Source organism: Hyperolius riggenbachi, chromosome 8, assembly GCF_040937935.1.
Source record: "Hyperolius riggenbachi isolate aHypRig1 chromosome 8, aHypRig1.pri, whole genome shotgun sequence".
NCBI classification, from domain to species: Eukaryota; Metazoa; Chordata; class Amphibia; order Anura; family Hyperoliidae; genus Hyperolius; species Hyperolius riggenbachi.
In genome coordinates, this window is record NC_090653.1 from 286,963,854 (window position 1) to 286,982,080 (window position 18,227).

The 18,227-nt window shown below is 46.6% G+C and overlaps 1 protein-coding gene across 13 annotated transcripts in view; it reads left to right on the plus strand.

Moving 5' to 3' along the window:
* NACC2 (NACC family member 2) overlaps positions 1-18,227 on the plus strand; it is a 247,789-nt gene that overhangs the window by 178,398 nt on the left and 51,164 nt on the right. For all 13 annotated transcript variants that reach the window (XM_068249108.1, XM_068249116.1, XM_068249111.1 and 10 more), the window contains one exon: positions 7,328-8,261. In XM_068249108.1, coding sequence (XP_068105209.1) covers positions 7,391-8,261 — 871 coding nt within the window. In that variant the 5' untranslated portion in view covers positions 7,328-7,390. The remainder of the gene's footprint in view (positions 1-7,327; positions 8,262-18,227) is intronic.

Genomic DNA, 18,227 nt, shown 5'->3' on the forward strand with positions numbered 1-18,227 from the left:
TTTCGTGTCGGGGTGGAGTATGCGTAGCGTGCGGCCCCCGCTAGCCGAGGACACAAAGTTTCGCGACGCTCTCTCTTTCCTCGCTGGTGAGTCAGCGCTGAGTCGATGATGAGTGCTAACATAAGCCGAAAATCCAAAACATATTGCTTGTTTGAAGCATAATAACGAGACAGAACGATTTTCAGCCTTTTTGCGTGAACTCGGCGTGCTCCGCTCTCCTCCGTGCCAGCAGACGCCATCATTTCCCATCTGCCAGCCGCGAGATTGCCGATTAAAACTTCTGCTGGAAGAGCGCTGTTTAAACTTGCCTCCTGTTAGCCGGCGCTGCTTTAAAGAGGACCTGTTACAAATACTGGTAGAACTGCCAGAAATTCTCCCAAATATCCATAATTTACTGATGCAGGAAGTGGGTGCTGTGCTAAGCAAACACATCCTACTTTACCAATGAAGGAAGTGGGCGCTGCGCTAAGCAATGCAATCCACTCTACCGATGCAGGAAGTGGGCGCTGCGCTAAGCAATGCAATCCACTCTCTATTGATGCAGGAAGTGGGTGCTGCGCTAAGCAATGACATCCACTCTACCGATGCAGGAAGTGGGTGCTGCGCTAAGCAATGCAATCCACTCTCTACTGACGCAGGAAATGGAAGCTGCGCTAAGCAATGCAATCCACTGTCTACCAATACAAGCAGTGGACCCAGCGCTAAGCAATGCAATCCACTCTCTACCGATGCATGAAGTGGGCGCTGCGCTAAGCAATGCAATCCACTCTACCGATGCATGAAGTGGGCGCTGCGCTAAGCAATGCAATCCACTCTACCGATGCAGGAAGTGGGTGCTGTGCTAAGCAATGCAATCCACTTTACCGATGCAGGAAGTGGGCGCTGCGCTAAGCAATGCAATCCACTCTCTACCGATGCAGGAAGTGGGCGCTGCGCTAAGCAATGCAATCCACTCTACCGATGCAGGAAGTGGGCGCTGCGCTAAGCAATGCAATCCACTCTCTACCGATGCAGGAAGTGGGTGCTGCGCTAAGCAATGCAATCCACTCTCTATTGATGCAAGAAGTGGGTGCTGTGCTAAGCAATGACATCCACTCTACCGATGCAGGAAGTGGGCGCTGCGCTAAGCAATGCAATCCACTCTACCGATGCAGGAAGTGGGTGCTGCGCTAAGCAATGCAATCCACTCTCTACCGATGCATGAAGTGGGCGCTGCGCTAAGCAATGCAATCCACTCTACCGATGCAGGAAGTGGGCGCTGCGCTAAGCAATGCAATCCACTCTCTATTGATGCAGGAAGTGGGTGCTGCGCTAAGCAATGCAATCCACTCTCTATTGATGCAGGAAGTGGGTGCTGTGCTAAGCAATGACATCCACTCTACCGATGCAGGAAGTGGATGCTGCACTAAGCAATGCAATCCACTCTCTACCGATGCATGAAGTGGGCGCTGCGCTAAGCAATGCAATCCACTCTACCGATGCAGGAAGTGGGCGCTGCGCTAAGCAATGCAATCCACTCTACCGATGCAGGAAGTGGGCGCTGCGCTAAGCAATGCAATCCACTCTCTATTGATGCAGGAAGTGGGTGCTGCGCTAAGCAATGACATCCACTCTACCGATGCAGGAAGTGGGTGCTGCGCTAAGCAATGCAATCCACTCTCTACCGATGCATGAAGTGGGCGCTGCGCTAAGCAATGCAATCCACTCTACCGATGCAGGAAGTGGGCGCTGCGCTAAGCAATGCAATCCACTCTACCGATGCAGGAAGTGGGCGCTGCGCTAAGCAATGCAATCCACTCTCTATTGATGCAGGAAGTGGGTGCTGCGCTAAGCAATGCAATCCACTCTCTATTGATGCAGGAAGTGGGTGCTGTGCTAAGCAATGACATCCACTCTACCGATGCAGGAAGTGGATGCTGCACTAAGCAATGACATCCACTCTCTATTGATGCATGAAGTGGTTGCTGCGCTAAGCAATGACATCCACTCTCTATTGATGCAGGAAGTGGTTGCTGCGCTAAGCAATGACATCCACTCTACCGATACAGGAAGTGGATGCTGTACTAAGCAATGACATCCGCTCTCTACTGATGCAGGAAGTGGGCGCTGCGCTAAGTAATGTAATCCACTCTCTACTGATGCAGGAAGTGGGTGCTGTGCTAAGCAATGCAATCCACTCTCTATCGATGCAGGAAGTGGGTGCTGTGCTAACCAATGCAATCCACTCTCTACCGATGCAGGAAGTGGGTGCCGCACTAACCAATGCAATCCACTCTCTACTGATGCAGGAAGTGGGCGCTGCGCTAAGTAATGTAATCCACTCTCTACTGATGCAGGAAGTGGGTGCTGTGCTAACCAATGCAATCCACTCTCTACCGATGCAGGAAGTGGGTGCCGCACTAACCAATGCAATCCACTCTCTACTGATGCAGGAAGTGGGTGCTGTGCTAAGCAATGCAATCCACTCTACCGATGCAGGAAGTGGGTGCTGCGCTAACCAATGCAATCCACTCTCTACTGATGCAGGAAATGGGTGCTGTGCTAAGCAATGCAATCCACTCTACCGATGCAGGACGTGAGTGCTGCACGAAGCAATGACATCCTCTCTCTACCGATGCAGGAAGTGGACACCGCGCTAAGCAATGACATTCGCTCTCTAACGACGTAGGAAGTGGGTGCTGCACCAAGGAATGCAATCCCCTCTCTACTGATACAGGAAATAGACCCCGCGCTCAGCACTGCAATCTACTCTTTTGACACAGGAAGTGGATGCGGCCCTAAGTAATGCAATAGAAAAACTGCTGCATGATTTGCTAGCCACTGATTTTCTAGTGACCTTCATTTGCTAGCACAATATCCACTTCCTGAGTCACTGGATATTTGCATGTCAGGAGAATCTTCTTCCTTATGGTTCCGGATTGCATGCATGCACAATTGCATGCATTAAATGCACTTCTTGACAGTTTGGATTGGCTCAGTTCCAAGAGGCTTACAATTTGCATTACATTTGCATGCAAGTCAGAATTATCTGCATCTCATCGACCATCTGTAGTCAGAACCAGAATCTTTGTTCTGAAACTGACACCGGGAAGTCCGGAGCTGCTCTTCAACCTGTTGTTTTTTTTGCATTGCTTCTCCAATCTTTAGCTCCTGTCAGGGTAGTGATCCGATTGGACAGATCGCTTTCACCTGATTGGCGTGCGTGTAAAAAGGGCGCCAGGACATTTTTGCGCAGATTGACACTGAGAAACTGCTCACCCGGCTGTAGCAAATTGCCTGGCGGCGTTAATTACTATTCCCCCTCCGTGGCGCCATACGGGGGGGGGGGGGGGGGGGGGTAAGACGCAATTCGACTTCCAGCTATTGCTGATGGCCAAATTTTATCGCAATATGGGCTCTGTCTTTTGCCCAAATTACTCACTGAGCGCCGCTATAGCCAAAATTACAGCCTAAACGGACATTCGAATGCTAGGCAACCTTTTTACCGGTCTCACCTGATTGTTGCTATAGGAACGTCCTTTGAAGGTTCCTTAGAGGGGTGCTTCTCACTTGTTCTCTCCATAGAACAGAGCAGACTTCTCAGCTGGGAGCCCAGCAGGGTCAGTACAGTGATCATTCTTAAACTATCACCTGAAACCATCACTAATGATCATGTCAGGTGACAGCATTATACCGTTAGTAGATTGCTGTACTGCATGAGCTCGGTGCATCCAGCTGATTCCTCCCATATTCATGACTGTCAGTGGAAACAAATCCGTGAAAAGATGTCTAAATGAACATGTTAGTGTATTTCTGCTTCTCTGTCACCTCTTGTAGTTTTTGGGCATCCTGGATTTCTTCCTTAAAGCACACCTGATGTGAGTAGTATACGGAGGCTGCCATGTTTATTACCTGTTAAACAATACCAGTTGCCTGGCAGCTCTGATGGTCTATTTGGCTGCAGTAGTGTCTGAATCACATCAGAAACAAGCATGCAGCTAATCCAGTCACACTGCAGTCAGAGCACCTGATCTACTGCATGCTTGTTCAGGGGCTGTGGCTAAATGTATTAGAGGCAGAGGATCAGCAGGACAGCCAGGCAACTGGTATTGTTTAAAAATAAATACTTATGGCATGCATATGGCAGCCTCCATATGTTTATCTCTTCAGGATCCCTTTAAGGGCAAGACATGTATTAAATGCCTGCTATCACAAACTGTGGAATATTCAGAATGCATGTGTATGAAATGTACGATTTGTTCCAGAGTAAAACGCACTATAAATGTATTATATCTTATGTCGCTGTCACTTACAGTAGGCAGTACAGATCTGACCGGTTTTGAACTAGTCCATCTCCTCATGGGCAAGCCTCAGGTATTTCTCTATTTACAAAATGCATTTACTGAACGGCAGTTGCTCAGTCCAACTGACAAACTAGTACAGCGGCTGGTGGCATCTTTGTACAGATCCTTTTCCAGGAATTGCTGGAAAGTATGAAGGTAATTCTGAGACTCCCCATGAGGATATGGACTAGTCCAAAACTTTTAAATTTCACAGTTTTTATTGATAATGGTCGTTTTATGAGCTTTATCTACTGCTTCCTTGTTTATGGAACAGAAACTATAATGTTGTCTGGAGAGAGTGAATGAGATGCAAATATATGGAACCCGCATTGCAAAATGGATGCCACTTGGCATTGGACCAATCAGATACACTTCCTGTTGATTTTGATTGGCCCAGTTCCAAGCACCATAAAATGTTACATTAAATTTGCATTCAAGACAGGAATACAGCAAAGGGAAGAAGTATTTGATCCCCTGCTGATTTTACTTGTTTTAACCTCTGACCAAGAAATGCCCCGTCTATAATTGCCATGGATAGTTTATTGTGCCTGTGAGAAACAGAATAGCAACAAAAGACCCCTCAATAACCCAGCGCTCCAAAGTCAGAGCTTGATCTGCACTGTAATGAGGGAAAAAATATTTGATCCCCTATGGAAAGATGACTTTGTGATTGCCAACAAGGGTTCTGCCACCAAGTACTGAGGTCAGGCGTTTCTTGCACACCTCTCTGCAGATCCTCTCCAAGTCAGGAAGGTTTTAAAGCTGATGTTTAGTAACTTGAACCTTCAGCTCCCTCCAAAGATTTTCTATTGGATTTAGCTCTGGAGACTGGCGAGGCCACTTCAGGACCTTCCTGTGCTTGTTCTTGAGCTACTCCATTGTTGCTTTGGCCGTGTGTTTTGGGTAGTGATCGTGTCTAGGAGAACTCGTGGAGAAGCACGCGGTTTGTTTGATCAGCTGATAGATTTGCAAAGCTCTTATTTGCTGTGATCACATCCTGCTTTACCACATGATCATGACTAGCAATTCAGATACTTACATCTTAGATCTGCTGACCAAATCGATCACATGCTTCTCCATAACTTCTCTTAGACATGACCATCACTAATCAGAGACTTACATATCTATCACCTGACCACCACACTGATCACATGCTTCTCCATGACTACTCCTAGACTAGACCATCACTAATCAGAGTCTTGCATATCTATCACCTGACCAGACTGATCACATGCTTCTCCATACCTTCTCCTAGACACGCCCATCACTGATCAGAGACTTACATATCTATCACCTGACCACACTGATCACATGCTTCTCAATGACTTCTAGACTCGACCATCACTAATCAGAGACTTACATATCTATCACATGCTTCTCTATGACTTCTAGACACGACCATCACTAATCAGAGACTTACATATCTATCACCTGACCACACTGTTCACATGCTTCTCCATGACTTCTCCTAGACATGACCATCACTAATCAGAGACTTACATATCTATCACCTGACCACACTAATCACATGCTTCTCCATGACTTCTCCTAGACACAACCATCACTAATCAGAGACTTACGTATCTATCACCTGACCAAACTGATCACATGCTTCTCCATGACTTCTCCTAGACTCGACCATCACTAATCAGAGACTTACATATCTATCACCTGACCACACTGTTCACATGCTTCTCCATGACTTCTCCTAGACATGACCATCACTAATCAGAGACTTACATATCTATCACCTGACCACACTGTTCACATGCTTCTCCATGACTTCTCCTAGACATGACCATCACTAATCAGAGACTTACACATCTATCACCTGACCACACTAATCACATGCTTCTCCATGACTTCTCCTAGACACGACCATCACTAATCAGAGACTTGCATATCTATCACCTGACCACACTGATCACATGCTTCTCCATGACTTCTCCTAGACACAACCATCACTAATCAGAGACTTACATATCTATCACCTGACCAAACTGATCACATGCTTCTCCATGACTTCTCCTAGACTCGACCATCACTAATCAGAGACTTACATATCTATCACCTGACCACACTGTTCACATGCTTCTCCATGACTTCTCCTAGACATGACCATCACTAATCAGAGACTTACATATCTATCACCTGACCACACTGTTCACATACTTCTCCATGACTTCTCCTAGACACAACCATCACTAATCAGAGACTTACACATCTATCACCTGACCACACTAATCACATGCTTCTCCATGACTTCTCCTAGACATGACCATCACTAATCAGAGACTTACATATCTATCACCTGACCACACTGTTCACATACTTCTCCATGACTTCTCCTAGACATGACCATCACTAATCAGAGACTTACACATCTATCACCTGACCACACTAATCACATGCTTCTCCATGACTCCTCCTAGACATGACCATCACTAAAATTCAGAGACTTACATATCTATCACCTGTCTAGACTGATCACATGCTTCTCCATGACTTCTCCTAGACTCGACCATCACTAATCAAAGACTTACATATCTATCACCTGACCAGACTGATCACATGCTTCTTCATGACTTCTCCTAGACACGACCATCACTAATCAGAGACTTACATATCTATTACCTGACCACACTGTTCACATGCTTCTCCATGACTTCTCCTACACATGGTTATTAATAGTTTTGGGTAATTTTCATGCTGGGATACCCATCCATGATCCATGTCTGTTTGAGGGAAGGAGGTGCTCACCCGAGGATAGGCGACCTCCTCCCTGTAACAGCATCTCATTGTTGGCTCTCATCTTGGTTGCAAACATTGGTTCACACGTCAGCCAGGGGCCCCAGTCTCATCTTGGTTGGCCCATAATGGTGTGCCCACATCCCTCTGTCTGTTTCTATTGGGCGTTACATTTTTGCTGTTTTCTTTTTACTTTCAAGATGGTGTTGGTTATTCTGGTTGATTCTAATTTCTCCATCTTTATTTATTTTTTTCAGATGTGAACTCTCTCTGTGGCGAATTCTTTGAATGTCCGAAGCCCTCTCCGTCACCACACAGCCATGTCACAGATGCTACACATAGAAATTCCCAATTTTGGGAACACGGTCTTGGGATGCCTGAACGAGCAGAGGCTCATGGGACTCTACTGCGATGTCTCCATCGTGGTGAAGGGCCAATCCTTCAAGGCTCACCGCGCCGTCCTGGCGGCCAGCAGCCTCTACTTCAGAGACCTCTTCAGCGGGAACAGCAAGAACGCCTTCGAGCTGCCCGCCACCGTGCCGCCGACCTGCTTCCAGCAGATCTTGTCCTTCTGCTACACCGGGAAGCTGACCATGGCGGCCAGCGAGCAGCTGGTGGTGATGTACACGGCCGGCTTTCTGCAGATTCAGCACATCGTGGAACGAGGGACGGACTTGATGTTCAAAGTCAGCTCTCCTCATTGTGACTCTCAGACTACTATGATCGAAGATGCCAGTTCAGAACCCCAAAGCCCCTGCAACCCGACCCCGGCCCCCGCCGCTACCCCAGCCTCCTACGTCATGTCCCCTTCCATGCCCATCCCGCTGTTAACCAGAGTGAAGAACGAAAGCCTGGAGGTGCAACCCACCGCGGTCCCGAATTTGTCCGGCAAAAGGCCGTCGGAGGCCCAAAACAGAGACAGTTCAGGAGGCTCATCCATTGTGGGAATACCAAAGCTACCGCGAGTTTCTTACTATGGCATGTCAAGTTTAGCCACGCTCTTCCCCAACATGCAGCAAGTGGCGTATCAGCAAGGGGAGCGCACAAGTCCCAGCGCAAGCAGCATACCGACCACAGACAGCCCCACCTCCTATCACAACGAGGAAGATGACGAGGATGATGAGGCCTACGACACCATGGTGGAGGAACACTACGGGCAGATGTACATCAAATCCAGCGGCGGATACGCAGGTAGGACACTCCAGATTTCTTGTTGGTTGAACTCAAGCCTTCCCCTTCCCTTTTCCTATTATTTTAGCTTATGCATAAACAGTTTTGTTTAAAGAGACTCTATAATAAAAAAAAAACCCTCTGGGAGTACGGACCTCGGGAGGGGGAATCCTCTGGATCCTAATAAGACTTCCCCGTCCTCCTAAACCTCAGGAATCCAGCACTGGAATCCCCGAAAACTGATCAGAAAATCGATTGGCCAGTAAATTTGCTAAAAAAACTCATTGTGTATTCCCAGTATAAGAGTAGCTAGTATGGACGTGAGATGTGAGTCCAGGAGCCATAAGTGGGTTAAACACCATTTTTCTTTTAACTGCTTAAAAATCAATTGTATTAACAACGTCAAGGTCTTTTTTTTTTTTTTTCTTAAATACTTGATTCCAGTATTCCCCCTAACATACCTAGCAAATCTGGTGACTGTAGCAAGTATGGGGGTTTTACTGTTGAGCGCTAATGTCGGGGGTATTGACCTCGCTGCAAATTTCAATGCAATTTTGAAATCTTAATTACGTGTAATTGCAAAATTTAACGTGAAATTTTACGTAGGTAAATAAATACATCCCGAGCATCACCGTCAGACTAAAAAGCTTCTGTTGGAGTTACATGGCATGAAGGGGGCGGATTCTCTGTCTGAAGCTTCGCCTCCATTCTGGATAATAGCCTATCCTGACTTTACACTGTGATTGGGAGGTGGGGCAATGATCAGACATAGGTTGCTTTCCTTTTATCACGACTAGTCTCTCAGTTCCTGCCGCTGAAAAACATCCCCACAGCATGATGCTGCCACCACCATGCTTCACTGTAGGGATGGTACTGGCCTGGTGATGAGCGGTGCCTGGTTTCCTCCAAACGTGACGCCTGGCATTCGCACCAAACAGTTCAATCTTTGTCTCATCAGACCAGAGGATTTTGTTTGGCCACTATACCCTCCTGGCCTGATTGGTGAATTGCTGCAGAGATGGTTGTCCTTGAAGGTTCTCCTCTCTCTAAAGATGACCTCTGGAGGTCTGACGGGGTTACCATCAGGTTCTTGGTCACCTCCCTGACTAAAGCCCTTCTCCCCCGATCACTCAGTTTAGATGCCTGGCCAGCTCTCGGAAGAGTCCGGGGTCCATATTAGGGCTGCAACTGAATTTACCACAAGTGGACTCTGATCATGGGCTGGTGTACACCAAGAGCGCTTCTGAACACTCTTCAAATCGCCAGCACTTTGAAAAGTGTTTGGCTAATGTTACCCTGTGAGGACTTCTTCACGCCTAGGGCGTTTTCTTTTTTAAGCACTGGCAATTTTAGAAATCGCCCTAAAGGCGCCTTTGCAATGATTCTCTATGAGAGTGTTCACAAATGAGTGGTTTCGATTCCGATCCGCTCACCAAAGCGCTGCCTGTACCATTTTCTGGGCGATTTGCCTATAAAGAAAGGTATAGAGAAATCGCAAAGTGCTTTAAAAAGCTCGTTGTATAGCAATTTCCCCAGCACTTTCATGAATAAATACATTGTATTTATTCATTTGCAGGTACAAGAGTTAATTTCCTGTCTGACGTCAGAAAGTGTTAAAAAAAAAATCCCTCTGCAAAAGCGCTAAAGTGAGACGAAGCACCCTCCTGTATTTTACCATATATATCGGTAGGAACATTAGAGAAAACACCTACCCTGCTCTCTGCTTCATCCTTCACTGCTCAGCCTGCTTGTTATCAGCCCTGATAAAATCCCCCACTGAGCATTCAGTCTGTCTTTGCTCAGGAATCATTATAGCTGAGTCTGTCTTCTCGGATGTCTTTTCAAGCCCAAGCCTGCCCCCTTGTGGCTCAGCTATAATGGTTCCTCAGCAAAGCCAGACTGAATGCTCAGTCGAGGATGTTATCAGGGCCGATAACAAGCAGGCTGAGCAGTGAAGGATGAAACAGAGAGCAGGGTAGATGTTTTCTCTAATGTGCCCACTGATATATATGGTAAATACATAAGAGTGCTTCGTCTCTGGTTCACTTTAAAAAGCACTTTATACAGCCCAGGGAAAGGCGATTTTAAAAAAATTGCTCAGCGCTTAAAAAAGAGCTGGTGATTTATAGTGTGAACCTAGCCTGAGGGTGCTCTCACAGCAGTGGGAATAATTGAGCAAAAAATGCTCATTCATTCAAAAATTACTTCACAAAATCACAATCTCTAAGCGCTAGCAATTGCTATTGCGATTTTGGTGTGCACTAGCCCTAAGCTGCAAAAATCTACCCCTAAGCTGCAAAAAGCATGATCAGGGGAAACAGAATGCACCTGAGCTCAATTTTGAGCTTCATGGCAAAGGCTGTGAATGCTTATGTACATGTGCTTTCTCAATTATTTGTTTTTTTGTTTGTTTTATTTTTGATAAATATGCAAGTTAACTTTTTGACGTTGTCATTATGGGTGTTGTGTGTAGAATTCTAAGAAAAAAAATGAATTTAAAGGATACCACAGTCGAAAAAAAAGTTTGCAGCAGTGTGTGGGGGGGTTAAATTTACATACAGTTAGCCAGTCCTGCCCGGCGACTTGATTGACCCCCCACCCGAACATACTGCACCCTGTGCACGCAGTATGTCCTCCCCTCTTCACTTCTGGCCGGCGCATGACGATCGGCTCAGAAGCACGTTCATTCCTCTGCCTCCTCTGCGCTGCGCTGCGTGTGCGCTCCATTACACTTAGCGTCACATGATTAGCATGTGACGCTAAGTGTAATGGAGCGCACACGCAGCGCAGGGGAGGCAGAGGAATGAACGTGCTTCTGAGCCGATCGCTATGCGCCGGCCAGAAGTGAAGAGGGGGGGACATACTGCGTGCACAGGGCGCAGTATGTCCAGGTACGGGGTCAATCAAGTCGTCGGGCACCGGGACTTATAGGAGACTAACGGCGGCAGACGGAGGGGGCAGGACTGGCTAACTGTATGTAATTTTAACCCCCCACACACTGCTGCAAACTTTTTTTCGACTGTGGTATCCTTTAATCCATTTGCGAATAAGTCTGTGACATAGAATGTGGGAAAACGTGATGCGCTGTGAATTCTTCCTGGATGCCCTGTATATGTGTGGAATTGTTTTTGTAGAGGGAAGTCCCTTCATTTCCAGCCTTTATAGTTCAGGCATCTGCTGTTGGATATACTATGATAATTATATTATAATAAAGTGATATAACGTGTATGTGTTGCCAGGCTAGTGGCGTCTCGGTACATACGGGATACACTTGTATGTTTGGGGTATATCCGCTATCGGGGGGTCCTGTTACCCCGACTGAGCAGCAATGACACTGCAGAGCAGATCTCTCTTTACAAGACATGCAGCCTGTTTATTCAGAGTTTATCTCTGCAGCCTAATGCTGTACAGAGGTGGTTGTCACACTGGTGGTTACATTTCTGTCACCGGAGTCCCCAATTCTTTCTACCCTCCCCCCCCCCTCTGCTATGTATCCCCTCTCCCTGTGCTTTTCACTCCTCCCACCACCTTCTATCGTACCCTCTCTCCTCTTAGTCTGATTTCACCCACCCTCCTCTTCTCGACCCTCATCCCTTTCTTACCCCCCCCTCCCCCATCCCTTTACCACTCCATCTGCCCCTCCTCCTCTTCTCGACCCTCATCCCTTTCTTACTCCCCCCCCCCCCCCCCCCCCCGCCATCCCTTTTCCACTCCATCTGCCCATCCTCCTCTTCTCTCACCCTTATCCCTTTCTTGCCCCCCCCCCCCCCCATCCCATTTCCACTCCATCTGCCCCTCCTCCTTTTCTCTCACCTTCATCCTTTTCTTGCCCCTCACCCCGTCCACTTACCCCCATACCTCCCTCCCCCGCTTCTCTGTACCCCGTCCATTTCCTTGCATGCTTCCCTCCTTCTCTCGCCCCTTCTTTTATTCTCCCTCTGCTAATCTCAACCCATCTTTCTACAGTATAAGCTGTTACTCTGTGCCTGTACTGATAGTAAACTAGCTGCAGTGTGTGCTGATCTCTGCTGCCTCCAGTATGTACAGTATAAGCTGTTACTCTGTGCCTGTACTGATAGTAAACTAGCTGCAGTGTGTGCTGATCTCTGCTGCCTCCAGTATGTACAGTATAAGCTGTTACTCTGTGCCTGTACTGATAGTAAACTAGCAGTAGTGTGTGCTGATCTCTGCTACCTCCAGACTGTACAGTATAAGCTGTTACTCTGTGCCTGTACTGATAGTAAACTAGCTGCAGCGTGTGCTGATCCCTGCTACCTCCAGTATGTACAGTATAAGCTGTTACTCTGTGCCTGTACTGATAGTAAACTAGCAGTAGTGTGTGCTGATCTCTGCTACCCCCAGTATGTACAGTATAAGCGGTTACTCTGTGCCTGTACTGATAGTAAACTAGCTGCAGCGTGTGCTGATCTCTGCTGCCTCCAGTATGTACAGTATAAGCTGTAACTCTGTGCCTGTACTGATAGTAAACTAGCAGTAGTGTGTGCTGATCTCTGCTACCCCCAGTATGTACAGTATAAGCAGTTACTCTGTGCCTGTACTGATAGTAAACTAGCTGCAGTGTGTGCTGATCTCTGCTGCCCCCAGTATGTACAGTATAAGCTGTTACTCTGTGCCTGTACTGATAGTAAACTAGCTGCAGCGTGTGCTGATCTCTGCTGCCTCCAGTATGTACAGTATAAGCTGTTACTCTGTGCCTGTACTGATAGTAAACTAGCTGCAGTGTGTGCTGATCTCTGCTGCCTCCAGTATGTACAGTATAAGCTGTTACTCTGTGCCTGTACTGATAGTAAACTAGCTGCAGCGTGTGCTGATCTCTGCTGCCTCCAGTATGTACAGTATAAGCTGTTACTCTGTGCCTGTACTGATAGTAAACTAGCTGCAGTGTGTGCTGGTCTCTGCTGCCTCCAATATGTACAGTATAAGCTGTTACTCTGTGCCTGTACTGATAGTAAACTAGCTGCAGCGTGTGCTGATCTCTGCTACCTCCACTATGTACAGTATAAGCTGTTACTCTGTGCCTGTACTGATAGTAAACTAGCTGCAGCGTGTGCTGATCTCTGCTACCTCCACTATGTACAGTATAAGCTGTTACTCTGTGCCTGTACTGATAGTAAACTAGCTGCAGTGTGTGCTGGTCTCTGCTGCCTCCAATATGTACAGTATAAGCTGTTACTCTGTGCCTGTACTGATAGTAAACTAGCTGCAGTGTGTGCTGGTCTCTGCTGCCTCCAATATGTACAGTATAAGCTGTTACTCTGTGCCTGTACTGATAGTAAACTAGCTGCAGCGTGTGCTGATCTCTGCTGCCTCCAATATGTACAGTATAAGCTGTTACTCTGTGCCTGTACTGATAGTAAACTAGCTGCAGTGTGTGCTGATCTCTGCTACCCCCAGTATGCACAGTATAAGCTGTTACTCTGTGCCTGTACTGATAGTAAACTAGCTGCAGTGTGTGCTGATCTCTGCTGCCTCCTGTATGTACAGTATAAGCTGTTACTCTGTGCCTGTACTGATAGTAAGCTAGCTGCAGTGTGTGCTGATCTCTGCTGCCCCCAGTATGTACAGTATAAGCTGTTACTCTGTGCCTGTACTGATAGTAAACTAGCTGCAGTGTGTGCTGATCTCTGCTACCTCCAGTATGTACAGTATAAGCTGTTACTCTGTGCCTGTACTGATAGTAAACTAGCTGCAGTGTGTGCTGATCTCTGTTACCTCCAGTATGTACAGTATAAGCTGTTACTCTGTGCCTGTACTGATAGTAAAACTAGCTGCAGTGTGTGCTGATCTCTGATGCCTCCAGTATGTACAGTATAAGCTGTTACTCTGTGCCTGTACTGATAGTAAACTAGCTGCAGCGTGTGCTGATCTCTGCTGCCTCCAGTATGTACAGTATAAGCTGTTACTCTGTGCCTGTACTGATAGTAAACTAGCTGCAGTGTGTGCTGGTCTCTGCTGCCTCCAATATGTACAGTATAAGCTGTTACTCTGTGCCTGTACTGATAGTAAACTAGCTGCAGCGTGTGCTGATCTCTGCTACCTCCACTATGTACAGTATAAGCTGTTACTCTGTGCCTGTACTGATAGTAAACTAGCTGCAGTGTGTGCTGGTCTCTGCTGCCTCCAATATGTACAGTATAAGCTGTTACTCTGTGCCTGTACTGATAGTAAACTAGCTGCAGTGTGTGCTGGTCTCTGCTGCCTCCAATATGTACAGTATAAGCTGTTACTCTGTGCCTGTACTGATAGTAAACTAGCTGCAGCATGTGCTGATCTCTGCTGCCTCCAATATGTACAGTATAAGCTGTTACTCTGTGCCTGTACTGATAGTAAACTAGCTGCAGTGTGTGCTGATCTCTGCTACCCCCAGTATGTACAGTATAAGCTGTTACTCTGTGCCTGTACTGATAGTAAACTAGCTGCAGTGTGTGCTGATCTCTGCTGCCTCCTGTATGTACAGTATAAGCTGTTACTCTGTGCCTGTACTGATAGTAAGCTAGCTGCAGTGTGTGCTGATCTCTGCTGCCCCCAGTATGTACAGTATAAGCTGTTACTCTGTGCCTGTACTGATAGTAAACTAGCTGCAGTGTGTGCTGAACTCTGCTACCTCCAGTATGTACAGTATAAGCTGTTACTCTGTGCCTGTACTGATAGTAAACTAGCTGCAGTGTGTGCTGATCTCTGTTACCTCCAGTATGTACAGTATAAGCTGTTACTCTGTGCCTGTACTGATAGTAAAACTAGCTGCAGTGTGTGCTGATCTCTGATGCCTCCAGTATGTACAGTATAAGCTGTTACTCTGTGCCTGTACTGGTAGTAAACTAGCTGCAGTGTGTGCTGATCTCTGCTACCTCCAGTATGTACAGTATAAGCTGTTACTCTGTGCCTGTACTGGTAGTAAACTAGCTGCAGTGTGTGCTGATCTCTGATGCCTCCAGTATGTACAGTATAAGCTGTTACTCTGTGCCTGTACTGATAGTAAACTAGCTGCAGTGTGTGCTGATCTCTGTTACCTCCAGTATGTACAGTATAAGCTGTTACTCTGTGCCTGTACTGGTAGTAAACTAGCTGCAGTGTGTGCTGATCTCTGCTACCTCCAGTATGTACAGTATAAGCTGTTACTCTGTGCCTGTACTGGTAGTAAACTAGCTGCAGTGTGTGCTGATCTCTGCTACCTCCAGTATGTACAGTATAAGCTGTTACTCTGTGCCTGTACTGATGGTAAACTAGCTGCAGTGTGTGCTGATCTCTGCTGCCTCCACTATATACAGTATAAGCTGTTACTCTGTGCCTGTACTGATAGTAAACTAGCTGCAGTGTGTGCTGATCTCTGCTACCTCCAGTATGTACAGTATAAGCTGTTACTCTGTGCCTGTACTGATGGTAAACTAGCTGCAGTGTGTGCTGATCTCTGCTGCCTCCACTATATACAGTATAAGCTGTTACTCTGTGCCTGTACTGGTAGTAAACTAGCTGCAGTGTGTGCTGATCTCTGCTACCTCCAGTATGTACAGTATAAGCTGTTACTCTGTGCCTGTACTGGTAGTAAACTAGCTGCAGTGTGTGCTGATCTCTGCTACCTCCAGTATGTACAGTATAAGCTGTTACTCTGTGCCTGTGCTGATAGTAAACTAACTGCAGCGTGTGCTGATCTCTGCTGCCTCCAGTATGTACAGTATAAGCTGTTACTCTGTATCTGTACTGATAGTATACTAGCTGCAGTGTGTGCTGATCTCTGCTGCCTCCAGTATGTACAGTATAAGCTGTTACTCTGTGCCTGTACTGATAGTAAACTAGCTGCAGTGTGTGCTGATCTCTGCTACCTCCAGTATGTACAGTATAAGCTGTTACTCTATGCCTGTACTGATAGTAAACTAGCTGCAGTGTGTGGTGATCTCTGCTACCTCCAGTATGTACAGTATAAGCTGTTACTCTGTGCCTGTACTGATAGTAAACTAGCTGCAGTGTGTGCTGATCTCTGCTGCCTCCAGTATGTACAGTATAAGCTGTTACTGCAGCTAGGTTACTATCAGTACAGGCACAGAGTAACAGCTTATACTGTACATACTGGAGGCAGCAGAGATCAGCACACACTGCAGCTAGTTTACTATCAGTACAGGCACAGAGTAACAGCTTATACTGTACATACTGGAGGTAGCAGAGATCACCACACACTGCAGCTAGTTTACTATCAGTACAGGCATAGAGTAACAGCTTATACTGTACATACTGGAGGTAGCAGAGATCAGCACACACTGCAGCTAGTTTACTATCAGTACAGGCACAGAGTAACAGCTTATACTGTACATACTGGAGGCAGCAGAGATCAGCACACACTGCAGCTAGTATACTATCAGTACAGATACAGAGTAACAGCTTATACTGTACATACTGGAGGCAGCAGAGATCAGCACACACTGCAGCTAGGTTACTATCAGTACAGGCACAGAGTGTGTGCTGATCTCTGCTACCTCCAGTATGTACAGTATAAGCTGTTACTCTGTGCCTGTACTGATAGTAACCTAGCTGCAGTGTGTGCTGATCTCTGCTGCCTCCAGTATGTACAGTATAAGCTGTTACTCTGTGCCTGTACTGGTAGTAAACTAGCTGCAGTGTGTGCTGATCTCTGCTGCCTCCAGTATGTACAGTATAAGCTGTTACTCTGTGCCTGTACTGGTAGTAAACTAGCTGCTGTGTGTGCTGATCTCTGCTACCTCCAGTATGTACAGTGTAAGCTGTCACTCTGTGCCTGTACTGGTAGTAAACTAGCTGCAGCGTGTGCTGATCTCTGCTGCCTCCAGTATGTACAGTATAAGCTGTTACTCTGTGCCTGTACTGGTAGTAAACTAGCTGCAGTGTGTGCTGATCTCTGCTACCCACAGTATGTAAAGTATAATCTGTTATGGTGTGCCTGTACTGATAGTAAACTAGCTGCAACATGTGCTGACCTCTGCTACCTTCAGTAACAGTAAGTACAATATAAGCGTTTACTCTATACCTATACTGATTGTAAACTAGCTGCAGCGTGTGCTGATCTCTGCTACCTCCAGTATGTACATTATAAGCTATTACTCTGTGCCTGTACTGATAGTAAACTAGCTGCAGAGTGTGCTGATCTCTGCTGCCTCCAGTATGTACAGTATAAGCTGTTACTCTGTGCCTGTACTGATTGTAAACTAGCTGCAGCGTGTGCTTATCTCTGCTGCCTCCAGTATGTACAGTATAAGCTGTTACTATGTGCCTATACTGATAGTAAACTAGCTGCAGTGTGTGCTGATCTCTGCTACCTCCAGTATGTACAGTATAAGCTGTTACCCTGAGCCTGTACTGATAGTCAACTAGCTGCAGTGTGTGCTGAGCTCTGCTACCTCCAGTATGTACAGTATAAGCTGTTACTCTGTGCCTGTACTGATAGTAAGAAGTCATACTCTAGTCTGCATCCCCAATGCATAAAGAATAAGAGCAGTTACTGAATATTACACCCTGCATACAGGACAAGAGAAACAATACTGTGCAGCCCCCATGCATACAGAATAACAGCAGATACTGAGAATTACACCCAGCATCCAGGGCAAGAGAAGTCATACTGTGCAGCCCCCATACATACAGCATAAGAGCAGATGCTGAGAATTACACCCAGCATCCAGGGCAAGAGAAGTCATACTGTGCACCCTCCATACATACAGAATAAGAGCAGATACTGAGAATTACACCCGGCATACAGGACAAGAGAAGTCATACTGTGCAGCCTCCATACATACAGCATAAGAGCAGATGCTGAGAATTACACCCGGCATCCAGGGCAAGAGAAGTCATACTGTGCAGCCTCCATACATACAGAATAAGAGCAGATACTGAGAATTACACCCGGCATACAGCACAAGAGAAGCCATACTGTGCAGCCCCCATACATACAGAATAAGTGCAGATACTGAGAATTACACCCGGCATACAGGACAAGAGAAGCCA